Below are 23,906 nucleotides of genomic sequence, written 5' to 3' on the forward strand. Positions count from 1 at the left end.
GTGTCAGGTGCCGGAATGAGGCGCGAGGGCCCGAAGGAGTCCGCGAATCAGGGGCGGAGCCGGGACCCTGATGCCGGGACAGGTGCGTCTAGCTGGAAACTTCCGGCCCGGCCCGTAAACTCCCTGGGGCCCAGGCAGCCCTGGCCTGGATCGACGCGGCACTGGGCGCCGCCGGTGTGGGCCCGCCCCGCCCCGCCCCGCCCCCAGGGCCGGCCCCGCCCAGTGGGCCCCGCCCCCGCCAGGCCCCGCCCCCGCCAGGCCCCGCCCCCGCCCTGCTCCAGCGCGCGCGCCCCCGCCCGTCGTGCGCATGCGCCGTGCTCGCGCGCCGGCGGGGAGAATGGCGGGGGCCGCGCCGGGCGCCATCATGGACGAGGACTACTTCGGGAGCGCGGCCGAGTGGGGCGATGAGGCGGACGGCGGCCAGGTGAGGGGGGCTCCGGGCGCCCCCGACGAGGACCGCCGGTCTCGTCGCCGGCGGGCCCGCCCCGCCGCCGCGCCCGGCCCGCGGCCAGTTGGTTCAAGCACAGCCGCCCCGCCCCCTCCAGGCGCGCCCCCCGCCCGCCGCGGCCCGGCGCCCCCCCGAACCCCCCCCGGCGCCCCCCCCGGCATCCCCCCCGGGCCCTCCCCCGCGTCCTCCCCGGCTCGGCCGGGCGGCGAGGGGGCGGGCCCGGGCGGGGACCCCGCGCTGCGGCCGCCCCGGGCCTCAGGTGCCCCCCCGCCCCCCCCCCCGCCCTCGAGGCCGGCCCCGCGCTGGGCCCCGCTGACCGCTCGCCCCTTCTCCGGGCAGCCCCGGCGCGGGGCACGTGGCGCTACTTTGCCAGGGCGCCCCCGAGCCTCGAGGCCCTCCGACAGGCTGCCTCGTGGAAAGCGAACGGGGGTGTCGCGCCGAGTCCCCCCTCCTGGCACAGGGAGGCGCCCCCTCCTTGGGCTTCGGGCTTGGCGGGAGGGCCGCCCTCCCCCCCCCCCCCCCCGCGCCCACGCGCCTCCCGCCCCTGCCCGGCCTGCGTCCGCCCCACGCCGGGCCGACCCCTGCGCCCTCCCCAAAGGCGGGAAACCCCGCTCGCAGCCGGGCGGCGGGAGACTGTGAGCTCGTCCCCTGAGTAGAAATCACGTCACCGCTCAGGCCCGCCTGGGAGACGGGAGACGGCCCTGTGGTTCGCATGGAGGGGAACCTGGGGATTTGCCTCCTTTTAAAAAAACAAAAAAGATTTATTTTATTTATACAAGAGCTGGGGTACAGGCCAGAGGCGCGGGAGGGTGAGAGGATTCACCAGAGACAGAGCGGGGAGCAGAACAGGCGAACTGACGAAATCCACTGCTGAGGGGAGCAGCGGGCGGCAGGAGGGGTCTGCGCGCCATGTGGGTTGCTCCCTGGCCGGCTGGGGATCGACCCTGCGCTGCGGACAGCTTTACAGTACCGCGCTCAACCCGCTGGGCCTCTGGGGAGGCCCATATTTGCCTTCTAAGAGCCCAGATAGGGATGTTTGGGAAATAGGAACTATGCATGGCGGGAAGGTTGGAGTGGGGTGTCCTTCGTTGAAGGGGGGTGCAGCGAGGGCAGGAGAGGCAGGGTACAATGACCTAAACGTAGGTGCTGTGTTCCCGGAGCTGAAAGGCATCTTGTGTGGTGAGCTGCCTGCTGGAGGCGGCCATAGGCCCGCAAGGAGCAGGTTCTGAAGGGCCTTTGAGAACTGCTGAAAAGTAGGACTTCTTCAAGGGTTTGGAGCAGGGGAAGATGTTGGGTTAGTCGGCACTGCTGGAGGTTTCTAGCGGAGTGGAGAGGCAGGTTTCTCTCTTTGAGCGCCTGGTGCTTTCCTGCATCATCTCATTCTACGCGAGAGTGTGCTGGACGCCAGCTCTGCTCATGCTGTATGTGAAGAAAGGGAGGCCACGTGAAAGTGACGTGCCCACCATCAGGAAACCAGGAAACGATGTTCTTGGACTCCACTGGCCACCTAAGTGGTCCGGATGAGAAAAATTTAGGATTAGCTGATCTGTGGTGCGCTGGCGCTGGCGGCGCCCTGTTCAGTGTCCCAGCTCCTGTCACACAGCCTTCGAGTCATGGCCGCAGCTGGGGCATGTGAAGGACCGTTTAGTCCAGTGCCTCTGTTCTGTGGACGGAGCCATCCGGTTATTTGCGCTGGCTGGGCAGACAGGAATGGCAGAGCCAGGCCTAGACCCTACTGCCAGGAGGAGTGTCATGTCTGGAGAACTTGATTCATCGAAGTTCAGCCCGTTGATCCAAAGGCTCATGGATGAGAGGGGTGTGCTGATCCTCATGCTCCATCGGACTCTGCATGGAGGAAGGAGGGGAAACTGAGGAAGGCGACAGGGGTGTCAGGAGCTGGGTTAAAGATAACAATAGGTCGATGTGTAGAACCCAGAGTTGGCTCACTGACACCTTATTAGGTGGCTTGGGGGGGGGGCTGTCGAGCCCACAGGATGGATGCTGAGAGCTATGGAAGTGCCAGGGGTTTAGTCCCGCTGTGGGCTGCACTGGGGAGTGTCCGAGCTGAGACTGGCCAGGGGACAGGTGGAAAGTCAGAGTCATGCTAAAGCTCGGGTGACGTCTAAACGAGAGCATCAGATTGGCTGATGGCATTCACTGTGTCATCCCTGGGAGACAGGGCTGGCAGGAGGCCTTGGGGTGTCGCTGTCGCCAGCATGCGCAAGGTCAGCACTGGCAGGGGCAAGAAGAGCCAGCTTGGACTTACGGGAGATGTGGGGTGGGGTGAGCGGGCCGAGAAGCCGAGAACTTGGAGCTTGCAGGAATTCCTTCCTCACTGGGAGCTGTCGGGCCCTCTCGTCAGAGGGAAAGGAAGAGGCAGTCTCGGACGTCACGAGTTAGGAGGACTAAAGGGCCGTCCCCATGGCGGTGAGAACAGACTGGGTAGTTCCAGGCTGAATTCTAGGTGTGCAGGGAGTGGCGTGACCCAAGAGAAGACCCCAGAGGATGGCACCCTTCTGCCAAGGGCCAGGTCAGCGTGCTTAGCCCATTCACCCCTCAGTTACTCAGCTCTCCATTATGGGGGGAACGGAGCCATGGACAGTGTGTATTTTATAGTGGGTGTGGTTGTGATCCAAAAAAATTTGACTTAAAGAAAACCAGAGGAGGGCGTGTCCCGGCCAGGGATGTAGCTTGCCCAGCCCAGCCCTTAAAGCCTGACTGTGTCAGAGGCGCGTGTGTGGAGCCCCGGCTCCTCCTAGTCCGAGAACTTCTGCAGAAAAAGCCCTGGCTTGTCTTACATCTCTGTAGGTTTTCTGGTGACCTGAGGGTCGCCAGAATACTCACAGGGTGGATGACAGCAGTAAAGCCAGCCAGGCCTTGGGACCCCCGTCTGCACCGTCATCCTCTGTCCTTGGATTCGGTGACCTACCTGAGCTTCCACACAGAACGGGCCCTGGTGTCCAGCCAGGCCTGCCGGTGGGGGCGAGGCGGTCATCTGTACTTTCTAACAGCAGATGGAGGGCCGATGCCTTCAAGAATCACCTCATCACTCTGCTGGGAAGTGTGAAAGGGCACATGTGATGTCAAAGCGAGGATAGTGAATCGCCAACATCTGTCGAACGCTCACTCGACGTCAGGCCTGTGCTTGGCATTTCCAGAAATTAGCTCGTGGAGTCTTCGCAGTAGCTGGGGGGGTGGGGGCGGGGGGTAGGACTGCCACGACGCTCCTTGTTTCCTGGACGAGCTGGGCGCCCGGGAGGTGGGGACTGCTGCCGGGGGACCACTTGTGACTCCCGAGCCCTGTCTCTCGGCCTCTCGGTCCCCCCATCCCACGTCACGGGATTCACAGGAAACACTGTTCATGGCACCCTTGAGCAGCTGCGCTCCTGGCGGGGGCGAGACTCCAGGGCGCTTGCACTAATGCCGCGGCGGCGCGGCCGTCTCCCCGCAGCAGGAGGACGACTCCGGGGAGGGCGAGGACGACGCGGAGGTGCAGCAGGAGTGCCTGCACAAGTTCTCCACCCGGGACTACATCATGGAGCCGTCCATCTTCAACACCCTGAAGAGGTGCGGGGGGTGCCGCTCGTGCCGGGGGAGGGTGGGGACAGCGTCGAGAGAGTTTGTGGGAGACCGGAAAGTGGGGAGTGGAAGGAAGACGCATGCGAGGCACACTTCACAAATCCTGGAGCTGCCTGTCTCCTCGCGTCCCCCGCCGGGCGTTCGCGCACGTTCCGGGGGTGCCCACCCGGCTTGCGCCTTTTTCTAGGTATTTTCAGGCAGGAGGGTCTCCGGAGAACGTGATCCAGCTCTTGTCGGAGAACTACACAGCGGTGGCCCAGACCGTGAACCTGCTGGCCGAGTGGCTCATCCAGACAGGTGCGGTGTGGGTGCCCCCGCCCCCCCCTCACGAGACCTTCGGGGCACTGTGACGCTGCTAAGTGGACGGCCCTTCTTCAGCCCTGGCCTGTGAGACTTCTGTAGGCGCGGGACTTCTTACCCGTCCCCACCTGCCCGATTCCTGCCTCTCACTCGGTAATTGAGGTGTGCGGGGCCTGCAAACGCCACTCCCCGAGCTGTTTCCCGGCCCCTTGCCGCGGGAGAGGGCGATGCGGCGCGTGGTCAGCGTGTCGCTCTGGGACGCCTTCCTGTCAGCCCACCGAACTGGGCGCCGTGATGTCACACCCAGTACTGGCCGGACACTCGTCGGGCCGTCGCCGTCACGGTCATAGGGCAAGTGGGCGCTCTCGGCCTCCCTGCCCTCTGCCGTGAGAGGCCTGTGTTCCATCCACCTGCCCGGCTATTTTGGCGGTTTTCCACGTCAGCCGGGTGTCAGAGGTTACTGTCCTTTCCTGTGCGCCTTTGCGGGCCTTGCCACTGAACACAAGGCGTGGATGCTGGTTTTTATGCGCAGCGCAAGGCCCTGAGTGGTCGGAGCAGCGCTGTGGACGCCATTCCGTCCACTTCTGCTGAAGCAGCACAGCCTGTCGCGTGACGGCCGCTCTCTGCCTCGCGGCTTTTGTGTTCTCAGGTGTCGAGCCGGTGCAGGTCCAGGAAACTGTGGAGAATCACTTGAAGAGTTTGTTGATCAAACACTTTGACCCCCGCAAAGCAGATTCTATTTTCACTGAGGAAGGAGAGGTGAGGAGTCGTTTCTTTTTCTTACACCGGGGCCTGCGCTCTCCGGCCTGTGGTGTGTGTGCCAGGGCCGTGGCCTGTCTTGCGGTGGGGTAAGAGCTGGGGGTGAGATCAGGGCGTGAGACAGGATGCACCTGTTGTCAGAACCGCCCTTTCGAGGTGCTGAGCATGAGACAGGGATTTGACGCCTCTTGCTCCACAGAAACTAGAGTGCAGGCTGTGGGGGACGGGAGCACCCCCCTACAGGAGGGAAGGGAGGAAGGTTGGGGCTCCTTAGACAACAGAGCAGCCTCCAGAACGGTTCAGCATTGTCAGCGGCGTCTTTAAGCCACAGCTGCCCATCACTGGGGCCGCCTGCCGGCCGTGGAGCCTGCCTCACGCGTCCGGTAGCTGGGGGGAGCCCCCCACAGAGGGGAGGTGGATTCGGAGGGCAGCCCCTGGCTTGTTAGTCTCACAGCTGACCATTTGATGGTCAGCCCCCATTTAGATGGCCCCTCCCCTTTTGCTGTGGGCGTGCAGCCGACTTGTGAGTCCCTGGTGCGTGTGACGCAGCGCCCGCGCACGGGCGTCCTCCAGGCTCCAGTGTTTCTCAGGAGGTGCCTCTTGGCAGGCTCTTTGGCCACGTCAGGTCTGCCCAAGTCTGTGAGTGGCACTTGGGCTCCAGCTCTGCCACTCAGCTGCCCACGTGGTCTCACCCGCTCCCTCGCCTGAGGACCGCGAGGCAGAGCCAGGCGCGACGGGGCCCTTCCCTGCCGCAGGCCCTGCGCCTCCGCCGACGCTCAGGTGAGGCCGCCGGGCTCCCGTTTGTGTCGGCAGACCCCCGCATGGCTGGAGCAGATGATCGCGCACACCACCTGGAGAGATCTCTTCTACAAACTGGCCGAAGCGCATCCAGACTGCTTGATGCTTAACTTCACCGTCAAGGTGGGACGCGTGCGGGGTCGGCGGGGAGGGCCGAGGCTTACTTGGGTTATGGAGTTGGCGTTTCCTTTGAAAAATTACATTTACGTTTTGGGTAAAGGTCTTCATCCTTTCACTTAGTAAGTGTCCCATCGAGAGAGAAGCACAGAGCAGGCGTCCATGTCCGAGGGCCAGCAGGACTGTGCTTTGGGGCTGGGCTGGGACGTGCAGTTTAGAGTCTGCTGTGCTGAGAGGAGCTCTTGAAGAGCGCCGGGTCTGCCCCCGCGCCAGACACACAAGGGTGGGGTGGGCGCTCGTCTGGCCACAGGCCTCACTGTCGGGAGCAGGGCTCGCTCGCCCCACTCCCCACATGCTGCCCATGGCCACTTGCTGTGAACCACGTGGTCCCTGCTGTTGACCTGCTCTGTCTGTGGCAGCTCATTTCTGACGCGGGGTACCAGGGGGAGATCACCAGCGTGTCCACAGCCTGCCAGCAGCTGGAGGTGTTCTCTAGGGTGCTTCGCACCTCTCTGGCCACCATCTTAGATGGAGGAGAAGAAAACCTTGAAAAAAACCTCCCCGAGTTTGCGGTAAGTGCTTCCCTCTGTGGCGTGCAACTTGGGAGGCTATTCCGGGTCCCATGTGTTCAAGCACAAGCTGCCCCTTCTGCGTTGGGGCAGAGGGTTCCACCCAGGACCCTGACTTCCCTGCAGACCGCTCACTTCCCTGCGACCTGTAGGAATCTGATGGTTGTCTGCAGTTGGGGAACCCCCCCCTCTCCCTGCCACTTTGCAGAAAATGGTGTGCCACGGGGAACACACGTACCTGTTTGCCCAGGCCATGATGTCGGTGCTGGCTCAGGAGGAGCAGGGGGGCTCCGCTGTGCGCCGGATTGCTCAGGAGGTCCAGCGCTTCGCCCAGGAGAAGTGAGAGGCGGGGTTCTGCTCTCCTAGCCCCTACTAGGTGCTCCCCACAAAGCCACCCGTTGCCCTCTTCCCACACCCGAAGACTGTAGGTGCCCTGTTTGGCTGAAGAGTAGGTAAATTTCCTTTCATCCTGTAAAGGGTAATTTTATATATACAGAAATTCTTTTTAAGCTTTTGATTAATTTTTAAAGTATTTGATTATTGTTCACGTCACTGGGTTTATGAACCTCCGTTTTCATACATTGGGGTCATCAGCCGCGAGTAACAGTGGTCCTGAAATAGTGACTCAGTAGTCTAAGTGTTGCGCTGCAGTCATATTTTAAAGAACAAAGTTGGCCCTAATTAGCTTTGTTTTCTCCTAATGGAATCTTAAGATATTTTAAAAGCGTGTGGTTTCTTTTAGAAAGTCTGTAAGCTGTAGTTGAATCATTCTTTCCCAATTAACTCTAAATGTTGTTTTCACGGCTCAGTGAGTCAGTATGCGAGTGAGTGACAGAAATATGAAACACACAGCAGGATCCCGACCACTCCAAGAATTAAGTGTGAAGGAAGGAAGGAAGGGGAGAGGGCAGGGAGCAGGGACCCGCCGTCCTGACGACGGGGCATACGGTTGTCACGCAGAGGCCACGACGCCAGTCAGATCACACTGGCGCTGGGCACGGCCGCCTCCTACCCCAGGGCCTGCCAGGCCCTCGGCGCCATGTTATCCAAAGGAGCCCTGAACCCCGCCGACATCACCGTCCTCTTCAAGATGTTCACGAGCATGGACCCGCCTCCTGTCGAGCTTGTAAGCGGCTTCCGTTGGGTGGGGTGGGACTCCCCGCCATGCCGGTTGGAAGGGCTGCTCTGGAAAGTCTGTTCCTCTGATTCCGGCACGGTCTCAGCCCTTGATGCGCTGAGCGCTGTGGGCGGGGGCCGGGCGACTCGCTCCCTCTGAGTGTGTCCGGACTCGCCTGCCGTGTTTCTCCTGCGTCCTCTTCAACGAGGGGTGTGTGTGTCCTCAGATCCGGGTGCCGGCCTTCCTGGACCTGTTCATGCAGTCACTCTTCAAGCCGGGGGCCAGGATCAACCAGGACCACAAGCACAAGTACATCCACATCCTGGCCTACGCAGCGAGCGTGGTGGAGACCTGGAAGAAGGTACCGGCGCTGACACTCCCCGACGCGAGGGGAGAAGCGGTCTCGTGTCTCCGGTAGCGTTTGGAACTCTTGGCTGCGAGAAGTGATACGCTCCACTAGGGTCAGACGTGATTTTACAGTGTTTGTGCATAACATCGTCAGAGCGCTGAGTGTCCAGAAAACGCTCAGCATCCATCCAGCACCTCATAGTTTGAAGCGTGGCTAAAGAGACGCACCTGACTTCCTCGGGCGCCGACGCTGGTTTGGGCTTCTGCTCCTCTCTGCCCCGTGTCTGGATCTTGCTCTCTGGGGGAGGGACGGCGACGGCAGGCAGGAGCGGGCGTCTGGCCGGGGGTTGCATCCCTCAGGAGTCGCTGACTTTGTGTGTTTGCAGAACAAGCGCGTGAGCATTAATAAAGACGAGCTGAAGTCCACGTCGAAAGCCGTCGAGACCGTTCACAACCTGTGCTGCAACGAGAACAAAGGGGCCTCGGAGCTGGTGGCGGAGCTGAGCACGCTGTACCAGTGCATCAGGTGGGCAGGCTGGCCCTGGCGGGGGCCCTTGACAGAAGGCGTTTCCGTTTTCATAGTAGAGGGTTAAAAAAAAAAAGCTTCAGAGATGCTCTGTTTATCCTCTCCTTCCGAAACAGGCCTCACGCCGTCGCGACAAGTCGCTTCCCGTCGTGTCAGGCACGGCGCGTTTCCCCGTTAGACACGGAAAGAGGAGAGCGTTCAAAGTTAGAAAAATTGATTTGAAAAAAAGGCCTCTCTCTAGGGAAAGGGAGACAACACAGTGCTGTTTAGGGACCAGCGACTTGTCACGCCGGCGACAGCGTCCGCCTTTGTCCGGGAGTCTTGCCAGCCGGGTCCTCCCGTAGGCACGCGACGCTTTCCTGCTCATTTGCAGCGGGGCCGGAAGGGTTTGCTCGAGTCAGCCTCGGCCCCCTCGGCCAGGCCCCTGGCGCGCTCAGGCCTGTTCTCGGGCCTGCAGAGCGGCTGGAAGTGCACCGACTTCAGCGTCGGGCGTTTGCGCGCGGGGAAGGGACTCGGTCTTGCCGGACTGTTCTCGAGTAAGGGCTCCCTGGCCTGGTGTCCTGCGGACGGGGTTGAAGCCAGGCCGCGTGCCCGCTGGTGGAGGACCGCGCTGAGATGCGGCTGTCCGTCCCCGCCGCGGAGCGCTGGCCGCCGTGGGGAGAGACGAGCGCGGCCGTCTCCAGCAAACCGGGAGGCGGGAGGGAAGGCGCACAGGAGGGCGAGTAGGACAAGGACAGACGCTGGCTGCTCATGGAGCGGGCGAGGCAGCAAAGCAAAATACTTCCAAAAACTAGTGGACGCTAGTGATGCTGCGGCTAAGAGGGCGAGGAGAGGAGTCCGGGCCTAAGGGGTGACGGCGCGGGGTAAAGGCTGTCACCGTGGAGCTCTCGCTCTTTAATTTTTAAGACAAAGAAACCCGAGTCCGAGACCGAGGGGTAGACTGTCCTCGCCCGCAGTGCGCGGGCTGCGTTGCGAGCTTTGTCTTGAGCGCCCGCCTCGTCGCCTGCAGGTTTCCCGTGGTGGCGATGGGCGTGCTGAAGTGGGTGGACTGGACGGTGTCCGAGCCCAGGTACTTCCAGCTGCAGACCGACCACACCCCGGTGCACCTGGCCCTGCTCGACGAGGTAGGCGGCTCGGGGCGTGTGGCCCCGCTGTGCCCGGCCTTGTGCTGCCGAGCCCGTGTGACGCCGCAGCCGGCAGTGAGCGCAGATGCTCTTTTTAATGTTGCAGATTTCTTTCCATCAGATTTTACGGGTTTACCAGTCATTCACAACACCATCCCTTCAGGGGTGAACGTGACACCTCCGTGTGTGCAGATGCCTTATGCATCCCCCGCCCCCCTGACTCCAGGGCCCGTCTTACCAGCTCCCGCTCCCCCGCCCCTTCCCCCTCTGTCTCCCTTGGGGCTTCTGCTGTGGCATCCGAGCCCAGTGGCATGTGAGCTTGTTCTTTGGCTTTTTCTAATCCACACGAGTCTCTTCCTGAGCGCCGCCCCCGCAGGGCTCATCTGTGCTGTCACGGGAGGCGAGGGCCCCTCCCCTCAGCCAGCGGGCCAGTGTCCCGTCGAGAGTGTGCACACCCTCCTCGTCCAGCCTTGTCCAGGCATCTAGGTGATCCCACGTCTCTGTGCCCAACCGCGGGGTGAGACTGTGGGGCGTGGGTGGCGTCTGTGCAGATGAGCGCTCCCAGGTTCTGTGGTCAGTACCTGCGCGTGGAGAGACGGGGGCGTGCACTGTTGGCAGTTTGAGTTTTTGAAGGCACCTCCGTACTGTTCCCCCGGAGGCCGCACCAGTTCACAGCCCCCCAGGAGAGAGGGGCCCCCTCCGCCCTCCCCGCTCTGCCACGGCCCATCTTCTCACAGATGTGACAGTGTTTGTGGCTTTGCGCGGCCTTTCTCTTCTCGTGAGTGGTGGCGCACGTTTCTGGGCCTGCGGCCATCTGCACGTCTTCAAAAGACACTCTTCAGAGCTCTTCCTGGCCTGCACGAAGACTTTCCTTTTAAGAAATGAGTTTCGCTAACTCCATAGATTAAATTTTTATTGCGAGCCCCTGAAAGGACGAGAAATGGGGCTGGAGACGATGCGCCCTGGGCCATCGTCAGAGACAAGCTGTCCTGGGGTGCTGTCATCGTGCCAGGGGTCCCCTGGGTGCTGGCGGTGGGCCCACCCCGGTGCTCAGTAGAGTCCCTTTGGCCTGTTTGTAGATCAGCACCTGCCACCAGCTCCTGCACCCCCAGGTCCTGCAGCTGCTTGTGAAGCTTTTTGAGACGGAGCACTCCCAGCTGGACGTGATGGAGCAGGTGAGGCCCCCGGCTTGTGTGCAGCTCGGCGTGAAGACCCCATTTTAACAGACTCTCTGCCCCCACTCCTGTAGCTGGAGCTGAAGAAGACCCTGCTGGACAGGATGGTTCACCTGCTGAGTCGAGGTTACGTGCTTCCTGTGGTTAGTTACATCCGGAAGTGCCTGGAGAAGCTGGACACCGACATTTCCCTCATCCGCTATTTTGTAACTGAGGTCAGCAGTGCCTGGCTCACGCGTACTGTTATGGTGGTGGTGGTGGTGGTGGGTGGATGGGGGGGCTGTGCCCTTTTTGCCTTGAATTCATTTTGCACCTGAGCGTGCGCTCTTGGTGACGACGGCGACTCCGACACCTGTCTGCGGGGACTGCTTGTTGTGGTTCACCTGCGTTTCCGCCTGGGCGTCTGAATGCTGGAGACCGGCCTTGTCACCCGGGGGGGGGGGGGACATTTTCTCCAAACTGATTCCCGTCCTGTCGGCACCTGGGTGCGCTGGGCTGGGGGCCATGCGGGGGCCTGACCTGCTGCTGTCCCCATAGGTCCTGGATGTCATCGCCCCGCCGTACACCTCTGACTTTGTGCAGCTTTTCCTCCCCATCTTGGAAAACGACAGCATCGCAGGCACCATTAAAACAGAAGGGGAGCACGACCCCGTGACGGAGTTCATAGGTGGGGCTGCCGAGCCGTCCCGCGGCTGCTTTGGTTTGGCCTCCTGCCGTCCCGCGTCTAACCCAGTGCCCGTTTTCCTTCTCTTCCCTAAAGCTCACTGCAAGTCCAACTTCATCCTGGTGAACTAACGCAGCGCCCTCCCGACGACGTGGAACACGCCAGGGCCTGACGTGAGGAGGCTCAGTGAGCCTCTCAGAGATGGGCGCAGCCAGAGGAAGGGGCTTTCTAAGAAGGGAAATGTTCGCGATTATGTGGGGAAAACTGCTGTTACGAAGGGCCCGCCCGGGCTGGCCCCCGCCGCCGTCTGCACATTCGTCTCCCCAGTAGCAGGCCCTGGATCCCACTGCCTGCGAGGCCCACCTGGCCGGCCGCCCGGGGGCCTACATGAACCACTTTCAAGAACTTGTAATTGTTTAATTTTCCAAGAGCGAAGTTTTACAAAACCCGTCTGGGTTGAAGGTGTAGAGCCGGTGTCGGTCTGTCCCGTGTAAATAAAACGTGCTCCGGCTCAGTCCTTAGGAGTCGAGTGATTTTATTCATCGCGTGTTTGAAATTGCCACCTCTCCCCCCCGATCACGAGCACACGGAGCGGGTGACAGGTCCGGACTGCGCTAGTGCCTCGGGACCGTGGTATGGACCAGCCAGGAGACCAGGTCGTCCACTGCGGCAAACACAGATCACGCTCTTGAGGCCCCCTCCTCCCCAGGGGCTGAGTCTGCCCCCCACCAGCTCCCTCAGGGGTGCCGGTTCTGCAGCTTGGCCCCTTCAGGTGCTCAGTGCTGTCACGACGCCCCTGTGCCCGGACTGTCCACCCCCGGCCCTCAGACCCCAGCAGCCCCAACGCGGTGCCCGAAACAGTGTCTCTGGTCTGGTCAGGAGTCCCTTCTTCAGCAGCGGCTTAGACGATGGGGTCCCCGAAGGTGCAGTACTGCTCGAGGGCCAGGTTGTAGTCGTCGCCCCGGCCGTCCTTGTAGGTGCTGGTCACTATCCGCATCCAGCCACGCTCGCCCTGCGGGGGGTGCGCGTTAGCCCGGCCTCCCCTCCCCTCCCCTCCCCTCTCTGGGGGGGCAGTCGTGTGCTGTCCAGTCCAAACCACCTCCTTGGCTTCCCCTTTCCTTCCCCGGGACCCCGTTCCTAAAGGGCTTCTGTCAAATATTTACCGAGGTTACTATTTAACCCAGCGCAGGGCCCTCTGTGCAGAGCAGATAATGTCACCAAGTGTGGGCTGGCGGGGCCAGAGGACTTCGCTGCCTGTTCGCTGCCCCGCGTCGCCATTTAACGAGAGCAGAACTGGCCCTTCCCCCACGTCCTAGGGTTTCTGTGTCTACACTGTTCCGGCTCCGAGATGCCTCCGCATGAGAGTTCTGGCAATTAATCGCCCCCGCATTTTTTTTTTTTTTTTTTTTTTCGAGTCAGGGTCTCGCTATATTGCCCAGGCTGGAGTGCAGTGGCTATTCACAGGCGCGATCCCACTACTGATCAGCACGGGAGTTTTGACCTGCTCCGTTTCCGACCTGGGCCGGTTCACCCCTCCTTAGGCAACCTGGTGGTCCCCCGCTCCCGGGAGGTCACCATATTGATGCCGAACTTAGTGCGGACACCCGATCGGCATAGCGCACTGCAGCCCAGAACTCCTGGACTCAAGCGATCCTCCTGCCTCTGCCTCCCGAGTAGCTGGGACTACAGGCGCGCGCCACCACGCCCGGCACCCCCGCATTTTTGACCCAACTCAAAAGTATTTGCAAAAAGCCCCAGTATTCCTTAGGAAAGCCCCACGCGGAAGGTGAGGGTGGCTGCCAGGAGCCGCCAGGTGAGTGCCCGCATCGCTGCCCCACGGGGGAGAGGGGGGCAGAAGGACCCGCCCCTGCGGCGCCAGCCCCTGTGCCAAGCCCCCGAGCAAGCATCTTACCCAAGGTTCACCCCACGAGTTCCGCACAATCCAGTACTCGGTGCCGTTGCTGACCCCCCAGCCGGCCACGGAGACCACGTGGTTGATGGAGGCCTTCTCCGCGTACTCCGCGTACACGCCGCCCGAGTACTTGTCCATCTTCTCCGTCGCCATGATCCCGCAGCTGAGAGCCAGGGCCGCCATCAGCACCGGGAAGGGCAGGACGCCGCCCCTCAGCACAGCGCCGCAAAGGCCCGCCCGCCGTGCTCCCCGCCGTGCTCCCCGCCGTGCTCCCCGCCTCTCCCTGAACGGGGCCTCGCGCACGCTGACCCACGGGGCGCGGCGAGGCCGGCGTCCTCTAGGAGAAAACTCCCACTCGAGCCGTGTGAGGAGCGAGGAGGCCGGTCCCGCGGCCTGGGCCGGCCGGCGGCTCACCTGATAGGCCCGTTGGCGTAGATCTCGGCCATCATCTTCTCCCTCCCGGACAGGGAGCCGTAGTCGCCGACTTTCCACAGGGTGTAGTTCTGGATGGCGTGGCACTCTTTGAACTCGGTGCAGGTGCCACACTGGTTGAACTTGTCACACTCTGGGGGAGAGCACGGGGTGGCGGCGTGAGCCCGTCTCCCGCGGGGCGTGGCACCCCCCCCCATGCCTCAGTGAGGACCAGAAACCACCCCGGGCGCTCCAGACAAGCCCTTCCCGATGACAGGCGCGCGGGGCGCCGCGGGCGGGCGGGAGCTGCCTGCCTGCCTCCAAGGCCGGGGGAAGGCCCTTTCCACGTTCTCCGCAGCCGGAAATCGTGCGATTAAGTTACTAACTTGTAAAGTCAGGCTGCTCTGCTGGCTGGGACTGGGCCAGCACAGCCGGGACAAGTAAGCTTTTCCACATAGTTCGGTTTGAGACGCTGTGAAGACGTAGCTCCTCAGCGGCGTGTGGCGGCCTCTGGGGCCCAGCGGCCTCTCCGTCCTGCCCTCACCGCGCGTGTCACCCAAGCTGCCCTAGCTTCACTGCCGCCCCGCCCTCCCTCCGCACAGCCGCCCCCTTGAGAATGGAGCTGCTGGTTTGCTCTGCCCCTCCAAGCTGACGCCAAACACCCAGCGTCCAGTCCAACTGTAACAGGGGGTCCCCAAGGAACGGGGAGGTGCCGGGTCCCCTGCCCCACCCAGGGGAGGGTGGAGCTGAGCAGGGAGGAGCAGCTGGAGAGGACATGGGGAAGGAAGGAAGGGGATGGGGACCCACAAGGGGGCCGGGGGGAGGCACGCGGAGAGACATGTGAAGAAGCCGCGTCGGCCTCTCAGCCTGGGACTTGCCCCAGGGACTTGGGGGACACGGATGGAGACACTTGAGACAGACGTGGGGCGACCCTGGGGGAAGGCTTGATTTCGCTCTTTTCCTCCCAGACTGGCCTGGCCCCTTCCACCCCTTTCCTTGGGTCCCACCAGGAGGTGCCTTAGGCTGGGGGCGGCTTCCAGGCCTCAGCGGCCCTGCTCTGGGCCAGCCCTGTCTGGCTGGACATTGACCCCTGAGGGGAGAGGGACTCTGGGTGTTTCATGTAAAAAATATTTTATCCTTTCCTCTCGCTTCTCTTCACGGCGCACCGCTCCCTCCCGCCAAAGGCCGTAAGCGCCAGAGCGTGTTTTGTCTTGAGGCGGCAGACGGCAGGACCTGTTCAGAGCAGGCAAGTCTGGGGCTCCTGGGCAACCCCACCCTGCCCTGCAGTGCAGCCAGGCTGCAGCGGGTCTCCCCCCACCTCTGCTAACTCCCAGACGCGCTGGGGCTGCACATAGGTTGCCGGGGAGGCGGGTCACAGGGGCCTGGCCTTGGCGGACCAGACCAGTTCCAGCAGGACAGGGCCGGGCCCGGGGGACCACCCGCCTCCTCCTCCCCTGCTCCTCTCTGGGGTTCTCTGACCCTGCTGCGCCCACACTTCAGGAAGACTCACCCAACCAGTCTGGGGTGTCAATCACTGGCAGGTGCCTCTGCCACTTGGGGTGCGGGGCACGCCCTTCATGTGCCAAGGGGCAGAGCAGCGCCCCCTGCTCACCACCCTCCCCGTCCTGTCTCAAGAGCTCGAGTCCACCTCGCTCTGCTCCGCAGGACAGCGGCTTCGGCTGCCCATCAAGGAACTTTATGGACTTTCCCTTCCCTTTGCTGTCCACGGGGAGCAGCCTCCAAGGAATGTGCCCGCCTGGAGACTGCAGGCCAGGACCCCGGGGCCCCCCACCCCCGCTCCACAGAACCCCCCAATGCCAGCCCCGCAGCTTCCCAGCCCCACGCGGCCCTCCAGGCTCCAGGTGGCTGGCCCCTCCCGGGGCCGGCCGGGCGGACCGTGGGGCGCCTACCCTGGTCCTTGGCCTGGTAGTTGTTGCACGTCTCGTCGGGGATGCCGTGCCTGTGCGCGTACTCCCACACCAGCAGGTCGTTGCCGCCCTCGCAGGAGCCCGCGTCGCCGCAGTCGATGACGTTCTGCACGGACAGCAGGGTGGACGGCCACGCTGCCTTCCTCTTGATGTTGATCCGATCTGTAGGGGCGGCAGCCCCGGTCAGCACCACCCTCTTCTCCCGAGGCCCTCGACCAAGGACATCCCCACCAGAGACCCCCAGCGGGCAGGCCAGGCCAGAAGCGCCCACTCGGGAGCTCAGTGTGAAGACTCAACCCCCTGTGCCAGGGAGCCAGCCCCAGACACCCGGGACAAAGGCCGGTCCCCACTCCCGAGGGCCCAAGTGGGTGCCCCCAAGCTCAGGGACAGCCCCGGGCCACAGTCCCGGAGCCAAACCGGCCCCAGGGAAGGGCAGGCTGGGACCAGCTCCCGGCGCACCTGGGCGGAGGGAGGACACTCTAACCGCGTGTGCAGGGCCCGCGCCCCCAGGCTGCCGGGACAGCGAGGACGGCTGCCGCACCCTCCTGGGCCTGCCGAGGGCCTCCCTTTCTGCGTGGAAACCGGCCAGGCCCGCAGCCAGCCCCGCCCTGCACCTGCACCTGCTCGTCCCACTTGGCCAAGCGGCCTAGGCCACGCCCGCCGCACCTGCCGCACCTGCGTTCCCGCGCCAAGTCCACTCACCTGCTCTTTCCCTCATGATGGCGCGGCCTCTGCTCCCCCCACGGCCGCCCAGAGGGCCCCCACCAGCCCGAGCCCTGGCGCCCACCCTGCTCCACTGCCTCATCTGACCAGCCTGGAGCCTGGTCCCACCGCCACAGCCCCTTCCTCCAGCCGCCCTTCTCCTGGGACACCCCTGGCCGGCCGCTGGTCCCCCTCAGCCGCCTGCTCTGTCAGCCACACCGCACCCTCCCCGGAGCAGCTGGCACTACCTAACGCACCGAGAAGGCAGGAGCACCCGCTCCAGGCCACCCCCAAGCGCTTTGTGCAGCCTCAGCCCCCGCATCTTCCGCACGCAGTAGGTGCGCGCAAGGCAGCTCCTGCGCCGAGGACCGGAATTTACTGATGAGACCCAGGGCGCCACCTCCCCGGCAGCCCTGGAGGTTCTTGAACCTCACACCCCAGCTTCTGCAGCCCCCCCGCCGGCCCCCACTGCTGCCTCCATCCCACGTGCCTCCAGCCAAAGCTGAGAGGCTTCCTCAGCAGGATGGCGACACCGGGGTGGGTGGCAGTCACGCCCAGAGCGAGAAGTGGGGGGCCAAGGGCTGCCTCGAGGGCCCGGTGCTGCCCTCCACGCCTGGCTGGCGACTGGTGCTTGTCTGCTGGCCCTGCGGCGCCTCCCTCTGCCCGCGCCACCCAACCTGCCTGCAGGCGCTTCCCGCCTCGCGGGCCCCAGCTGCCCACGCCAGACAAAAGAATGATCCGTGACTTCTCCCCACAGGAGCGCCCCTTCCAGACTGGACTCGGCACCTCTCTCTCCACCGGCTCCTCCAGGGCCCCACTCCAGCACCAGACGACCCGGGGGACCAGGGTCCTGCGACGCTCTGGTCTCACCTCACCAGCTCCCCTCCAGGCCTCACATCCGCTGCCCTCACGCCCGGCCCCGGTGCCCCTCATCCCCGAAGTCCGCCTCCTCTGTGTCCTCACCCGTGTCCCCCCACTCTGGGGGCCACAGATGGGCCACGGAGCCAGGGGCTCCTCTTTGCCACCCCCGGGAGTCCTCACCCCCATGTGAGACCAGAGCAGGCCCTGTGCCCTTCCACCTCGCCGTCCACACCCACTTCCCGGGATGGAGGCGGCTGCCCGCCTAGGGCCGCCCAGGCCCCTGCCCCTCCCCTCCGCCCCCCCAAGCTGTGCATTCTCACCCGCTGTGCACTCACCCCAAGTAAGTGTCCACACCTACTGTGCGCTCACCCCAAGTAAGTGTCCACACCTACTGTGCGCTCACCCCAAGTAAGTGTCCACACCTACTGTGCGCTCACCCCAGGCGTCTGTCACGCCTGCTGCGCACCACGCTCCGTCCCCGAGCTGGGAAAGCAGCGGCAGACACAGGAAACAAGGCTCTTCCCACAGGCTCACATGATGGGGGCGACGGGCCATAGCGCTGGGCACGAGGACACGAGGCGTCCGGCCCTGCGCGGCCAAGTAAGGGGAGTGGACTGGGGTGCATTGGGGGCGGCAGGGAGGCCTGGAGAGCGGGTTTCTGGACAGGAAGGGACGGCCCGCAGCCCCTGGCATCCGGCCGGGGTGCTGCTCGGACAGGGGGCAGCTGCCGTGGGCTCCTGCAGGCCGAGCAGGGCTCGTGTTCCCGGGTGTGGCATCTTAGACGGCTCCCGTGGGACAGAAACGTGACCCAGGGGCCTGGGCAGCCTGGGCAGCCTGGCTCTGCTGCGGGCGCAGGCAGGGAGACCGGTCAGGCGGGCCAGGCCGGTGGGTGCCAGGCAGGAAGCGGAGGCGTTCGGGAAATGCTTGAAGGGAGAAGGGACAGGTTGAGTTGGGCGTGGACAGGCAGGCGGGACGCGGGGATCTGCCTGAGTAACGGGAAAGAGGCCGGCGGGGAGCAGGGCGAGGAGGCAGGTGCGGAGGGGGGAAGGCCAGGTTGGGGGGCAGGAAGGCCCCTGGGGAGGAAGGGGCTGAGCACAAGAGGTTGGAGTGTCAGGGGTCTCAGCGCCAGGGAGCGCTCAGGTGATGGGTGCAGGACACCCCCAGCCGAGGCCTGGGGGAGGAAGAGGAGGCCCCCGGGGGGAGGCGCAGGGGATGGGGCGCGGCAGGAGGACGCCGGAAGGAGGTTCAGGCATAACCGAGGAGGAGGAGCCTGGCCCTCCTCAGTGGCCTGGGGCTGGGGGAGGGCGAGGGGTCAGCAGGCCAGAGTGGGCTCAGGATGGAGGAGAGCAAAGGGGGACACACCCCTCTGGGGGCCCGGCAGGGATGGGGGCCGCAGGCGGGCAGGTGGGAGCCCCTGCTCCTCTGTCCGCAGGGAGAAGCGGCCTCAGCCCGGGCCGGACGGGGGGCAGGGCGGGCGGGCACGGGTGGCAGCTGTGCGCAGCCCCAGACAGCCCTGCCGGGGTTCTGCTTTCTCTGCGGAGGAGGAGGGGGGCCTCGCTGCCGGGGGAGCGCGAGGTTGTGTGGAAAGACCAAGGACAGGCTCCGCCAGCAGGGACCTGACCCGCGCAGGGACCGGCCCGCCGCGCCCCTCCAGCCCTCGCCCTGCAGTCACTGACCGAGGCCAGGCTTAGCCCTGATTCCCTGCGAGGCTCCCACAGGCTCCCCCCGCCCAGGGTGGAGGCCCGGGACCCTCCCCCGCCCTCCCTCAGGCTCTGCTTTTGGTTCCTCTTCGCTGGCATCCCCCGCCCCCGCGCCCACCCCCGCCATCCTGGCCTGGGGCTGCCCTGCGCTTAGGCCTCTGGCTCCACATTCTCAGGGTCCCTGCCCATCTCCACGCCAGCCGGCACCCCCAGAGTCCCCTGCAGAGAAAATGGTGGCCTCTGCTACCTGCCGGCGTCTTCCCCAAGGATGGGAAGTGCGCTAACCCCGGGGGGACTTCTCTGGTGTCTCCCAGAGGGAGACGTCACCGAGGCCCTCAGATGCCACAGCTCTAGCTGGCCAGGCCTGGGTCAGAAGCCACCCCACGCCTCACCCCACAGACGGCAGCAGGCCCTGGCCCCCGGCCCTGCGCTCCGGCCGCTGGGGCTGTAGGAAGATCCCGAGGCTGATCTGGAGTCTCCCCCCGCCGCCCCCCCAGATCCCCAGGACAAGGCCCACGGCTGTCCCAAGTGGCAGGGCCTCAGCTTCCCTCCCGCCTCCCGCAAGCCTTCCTGGTGGCCAGAGGGCGAAGGTCCAGCCAGCCTCGCGCCACGCCCGTCCCGGAGCGCCCGTCCGGCAATCATTAACGCCGCGCATCTCGCGTGCCCAGCGGGCAGGGCCTCGCAGCTCCTTTCTGGCTGGCTGGGGGTGGCCGGGGCTTCGGGCGAGAGAAGCACGTGGGGGCCGCTGGCCCGAAGCGGAGGAGGCAGGGGCCCAGGTCAGCGGGGGCCAGGGCGCCGGTGACCCTCCCGCGCTGCGTCCCGGCACAGAACGGCAGGCGCTGGGGCCGGGCTGAGGCCACCTGTGTGACCTCACCTTGGCCGCAGTCCAGACCAGACGGGCCCTACCTACCCGCCAGGGCGCTGGTGCTGCCGTGGGCCCAGCAGGAGCCGCAGTACTGGGGGATGTGCTGGTTCCTGGTGACGCTGGCGTAGTTGACCCCCGCCACGTCGCGCCAGTCCCAGCTCTTGGGCAGGTCCCCCGCCGACAGGTACTCGTGGGGCCGGGGGTACGTCCTGGGGAGAGACCCCACCCGCGGGTCAGCGCGGGGCGCCCGCGCCTCTCCGCCCCCAAGCGCAGGAGCCCCCAGCCCGCTCAGGACCAGGAGGCAGGGCACCCCCAAAGCAGGAACCCGGCTGCGCCCCAAGCGATGCCCTGAGCCAGGCGGGCGGCCCGCGAGGCCTCCCCCGCCCGGCGGAAGGGCCAGCGGGGACCCCAGCCAGGGGCGAGGCCGCCCCCGCCCCCCCCCCGTCCCCCCGCCGCGCACCTGCGCCCCAGCCCGGACAGCCGGTCGGCGCGCAGGGCCTGGAAGCAGCCGCGGCCGGCGCGGAGGTGCAGCCCGGCCCGGCCCGCGCCCGCCAGCGCCACGAGCAGCAGCAGCAGCGGCCGCGCCGGCCCGGACGACGCCATGGCCCGCGCTCCCGAGCGGCCCGGATCCGGATCCGGACTCGGATTCGGTGCCCCTGCGGCCTCCGCCCGCGCCGGCCTCCCTCCCCGTCCCGGGCCCTTAAGGTGCCGCCGCCGGACACACCCCCGGGGCGGGGCCGCCGCCGCCCGCGACCCGCCCCGCCGCCCCGGGCCGTCCGGGCCGAGAGGGCAGCCCGGCCCGCCCGCCCGCCCGCCGACTCCGGGCCGGGCCGGGCCGGGCCGCGGGACTCGGGCCTGGAGCCGCGGGCCCCGCGCCCTCCGGGCCGCCTTCCAGGAGTGGCCAGGGACGCCCCCAAGCCCTGGGAGGGTGCGGGTCTGGCTTCCCGAACCCCACTTCCCCGAGGCCCAGGCCCGCGCCGAGGTGGCCGCCCTGTCCGAGAGGAGGGCGGGCCGTGGAGAACGTGCCCCGCCCGCAGGATCCCACCCGGCAGAGCCTCCTTAGCTTTGTCCCCCAAAAAGATGCTGACAAGACATTTATCATCAAATGGGGAACCAAAAGGGGAAGTGGGGAGGCCAAGGCGTGATTTCACAAGCGCCCCTGCTCCCCGCCGGCCACGGGGTGGGCTTCCGAGGACCCACAAAATGGCCTCCCCCATCCAGTCAGCACGCTCCCAGCTCGGGGTCTCCGGGCTCCCCAGCACCCAGCTGCCCACCACCTTCCCACAGCCCCCTCAGCCTGCCCCCAGCCAGCAAGCAGAAGCCAGAACAGCTGCCTTCTAGAAAATTCCGTGACCACCCAGGGCATCTCCGGGGTGACTGAGGGATCCTCGGGGGCTGGGACCCGAGCTGGCCGTGCCTCTCGGAGCAGAGCGAGGCCTCCGAGGCCAAGGCTGGCCCTGCCTTGTCAGCCCCGAGGGAAAGCCTGTTCCTGAAAAGCTGCTGCCTGGCGGGTATAGACAGGCCCTGCCCCGGCCGGCTCACTGTCCCAGGACATGGGCCGCCCCCGTCCTGTGAGGAGAGGCTCGCGTTTGTGCTGGGAGGGCCAGACCCGGGCCTCCGAGGCCGTGGGCCCAGCAGGTGCCCAGCCTGGAGTCTCCCCTCCCTGGTGAGAAGGGTGTGGGGTGGCAGCGCGGCCGGGACTTCCCTTCACCCGGGCGCCGGCGGTTTGTCCTCCGCGGGGGACTGTCCCAGGGGATACCCAGGGTGGGCTTTTGTCTCCTCTAAAGAAAAAACTAATGTTGCCTGAGAGCGGCCAGCCGGTCACAGTTTAGTGGGTGACAAATGTTGGGAGGACCCCGGTTATCAGGGCCATGCGTTTGACAGCCGGCCTGGCTGTGCCTCTCGGGGCAGAGGGAGGCCTCTGAGGCAAAGGCTGGCCCGGCTTTCCCAGCCCAGAGGTCGTCCTGCCCGAACAGGGCAGACACCTAGCTCAGAAGGGCCGGAGGAAGGCCCTCCCCTGGCCTCCGTGGCTGGGAAGCCGGGGGCCCGGCCCTGCGGTGGGCTACCACGCTCTCTCCCAGGGCACCCTTGGGAACCTCGCGGGGTTTCCCAGGAAGGCCCACCCCACAGGGGTCAGTGACCGTCAGGACCTGTCACAACTCCCCGCGGACACGTGGCACCTGCAGGGACAGGGCCCAAGGCCCGGCCCAGCCTCGGCAGGCAGGCACCTTCCACGCCAGGCATTCCAGACACGGGAGCTGTGGGCGGGGGTTTCCCCGACATAGAAGCACTCACACTCGGAACCTGGCGGGGCAGGGGGCGCCCCGATGTTGGAGCCCCAGCTTTGGAGGTGAGCAGAAGGAAACGAGGTGGACAGCACCACCCGTGGCGGGTCCGAGCTGCCAAGCGGGCCGGACCCTGTCCTGTGCTCTGAGCTAGTGCAGGGGGTGTCTGTTCTCTGGAGGCCGTGGGCTGCGTCCCCAGGGGGTCGCGGAGACCGTCCACAGGCCCGTTTCAGCAGAAGTTCTTCAACATGTTCCGTTGGGGGCTGGGGACAGAGACCCACCCCAGCCCAGTGTCCTCCCACAGATGGCGGGCCGGGCCGCACAGACACTGCTATTAAGAGGGCCTCGCAGAGGAAGGACGCCGAGAACCTGCCGGACCGGCCCAGATGCCTGCCAGGGCCCCGTTTATCTCCAGCCATCTGTCTTCAAAGCATCACCTGAGTGGCCGCGGGGACTTTGCCACCGCACAAGCAGGGTCCCCAGGAGGGCACACACAGCCTCTCCCGGGCGGTGACTCACCTGTCTGGCTGGAGTCTGGGAGGCTCAGGGTGGGGCTGGCACCTCTCGCCCCCCCCAGGCCCTCCTTGCCTGCCCCGCTTGGCTGCAGCAGCATCTCCCCAACCCCACGTGCCGCCCCCCCCACCCCATCCAGTGCCAGGAGGGTCAGTAGGGGCGGGAGAGCTTGGCGTCACCCCTGAAGCCCGTGCAGAGCTCCCTCCCTGGGAAGCCAACTTTGTGCCCGGGGCTCTCTTCCTGCCTGTGCCCGTTCCGCTCCCGGTGGTGCCCACACGCAGAAACGAGGATGTCCTGGAGACTCTCCCACTAGGTCCGCCCCGTCGGCACCGCAGCGCTGCTGTGAGGTGGGGCAGCTGCTACCGCCTGGTGGGAAGGCCGGGGTCCCGAGAGGTCGGGCTCCAGCCTCAGCCCCAGGTTCGTGGGTGGCAGGTTTGAACCCAGTGCCCCCCTTATTTTTACCCCACCAAGTCCCCTGCACCCGTGATGCCAGGCCACAGCGCACACGCCTGCTCATTCCTGAAGGCGCACGGGTCCTGCACGTGCTCCCCGGGAGGCAGCCCTGCCCCAGCCCCAGGAGGAGAGCCCGCTCCTGCCAGGCTGCTGGCTCCCAGCTACCTACGCCGTGCCCGCAGGGAGCGTCCGTGTGCCCGGCACCCCTGGGACAAGGACAAAGCAGGGCTCCCTGGAACCAGGCCCTCGGGGCGAGGGTGTGTGGGGCAGCCTCTGGCATGGCCAGTGTGCTGGGCTTGAGTGACAAGGACATCGCCGCGGAAAGCACTGGGCGGAGGCGGGGCGCACTCAAGGCCCTTGCAGTGATCCCCTGGGCGGCCCCCAATGGGTGCCGGTGCTCCCCGCTGGCTGCAGCTGCACCCCTGGGCTGCTGTGCTCTGGACCTGAGGCCGCACTCCCCACTGGCCATTCCCACCCTCGACACCCCACCCCTCTCCCCCTGGCTTGGTGTTGCCTGCGTCATGGGAGGGACCCCCCACCTCCGAGGGGCGGTGGACCCTGGTGTCAGCCAGTCTCCAGCAGGATGTGGGCAGGGGCCTGACTGATGTTTTCTAGGATCTGGCTGCCGTGGGGAGGGGGGTGGAAGGGGCAGGCGGCCCGGGTCACAGGCTTGCACCTCCTCAGGGTGGAGAGGGCGACCTTGGACGCCCGGGGCTGTCTGCGGGGAGGCAGGGCTGGCAGCACCGTTATGG

At 65.5% G+C, this 23,906-nt stretch overlaps 2 protein-coding genes across 3 annotated transcripts; one reads left to right on the forward strand and one right to left on the reverse strand.

Moving 5' to 3' along the window:
* The first annotated feature begins 313 nt into the window (after positions 1-313).
* On the forward strand, positions 314-12,060 carry NELFCD (negative elongation factor complex member C/D). Of its 2 annotated transcripts, none has more exons than XM_037500943.2 (15): positions 314-424; positions 3,900-4,015; positions 4,215-4,324; positions 4,977-5,086; positions 5,900-6,007; positions 6,421-6,573; positions 6,779-6,909; positions 7,531-7,696; positions 7,914-8,048; positions 8,422-8,561; positions 9,571-9,685; positions 10,765-10,860; positions 10,935-11,075; positions 11,398-11,527; positions 11,621-12,060. In XM_037500943.2, the coding sequence occupies exons 1-15, from the start codon at positions 338-340 to the stop codon at positions 11,653-11,655; spliced, it is 1,773 nt and encodes a 590-aa protein (XP_037356840.1). In that variant the 5' UTR covers positions 314-337; the 3' UTR covers positions 11,656-12,060. The 2 variants fall into 2 exon arrangements, with proteins under 2 accessions (XP_037356840.1, XP_054554486.1); XM_054698511.1 differs by having other exon boundaries at positions 330-424; positions 3,903-4,015.
* Positions 11,961-20,506, reverse strand: CTSZ (cathepsin Z). The gene is made up of 6 exons (XM_037500956.2): positions 20,364-20,506; positions 19,949-20,112; positions 15,758-15,937; positions 13,851-14,001; positions 13,437-13,599; positions 11,961-12,536 (listed from the first exon to the last, which is right to left on the reverse strand). Exons 1-6 carry the CDS (start codon positions 20,504-20,506, stop codon positions 12,426-12,428), a joined length of 912 nt encoding a protein of 303 aa, XP_037356853.1. The 3' UTR covers positions 11,961-12,425.
* Positions 20,507-23,906: the final 3,400 nt, after the last annotated feature.

Source organism: Talpa occidentalis, unplaced genomic scaffold (genome assembly GCF_014898055.3).
Source record: "Talpa occidentalis isolate TD23 unplaced genomic scaffold, MPIMG_talOcc4v2.1 talOcc4.10, whole genome shotgun sequence".
NCBI lineage: Eukaryota > Metazoa > Chordata > Mammalia > Eulipotyphla > Talpidae > Talpa > Talpa occidentalis.

Coding starts and splice junctions, on each gene's coding strand:
- NELFCD (XM_037500943.2), top strand. CDS start 338: ATGGCGGGGGCCGCGCCGGGCGCCATCATGGACGAGGACTACTTCGGG. Junction 425..3,899: donor ATGAGGCGGACGGCGGCCAG/GTGAGGGGGGCT, acceptor GTCTCCCCGCAG/CAGGAGGACGACTCCGGGGA. Junction 7,697..7,913: donor ACCCGCCTCCTGTCGAGCTT/GTAAGCGGCTTC, acceptor GTGTGTCCTCAG/ATCCGGGTGCCGGCCTTCCT.
- CTSZ (XM_037500956.2), bottom strand. CDS start 20,506: ATGGCGTCGTCCGGGCCGGCGCGGCCGCTGCTGCTGCTGCTCGTGGCG. Junction 20,113..20,363: donor CTGTCCGGGCTGGGGCGCAG/GTGCGCGGCGGG, acceptor GTCTCTCCCCAG/GACGTACCCCCGGCCCCACG. Junction 15,938..19,948: donor CAGCACCAGCGCCCTGGCGG/GTAGGTAGGGCC, acceptor CCGCCCCTACAG/ATCGGATCAACATCAAGAGG.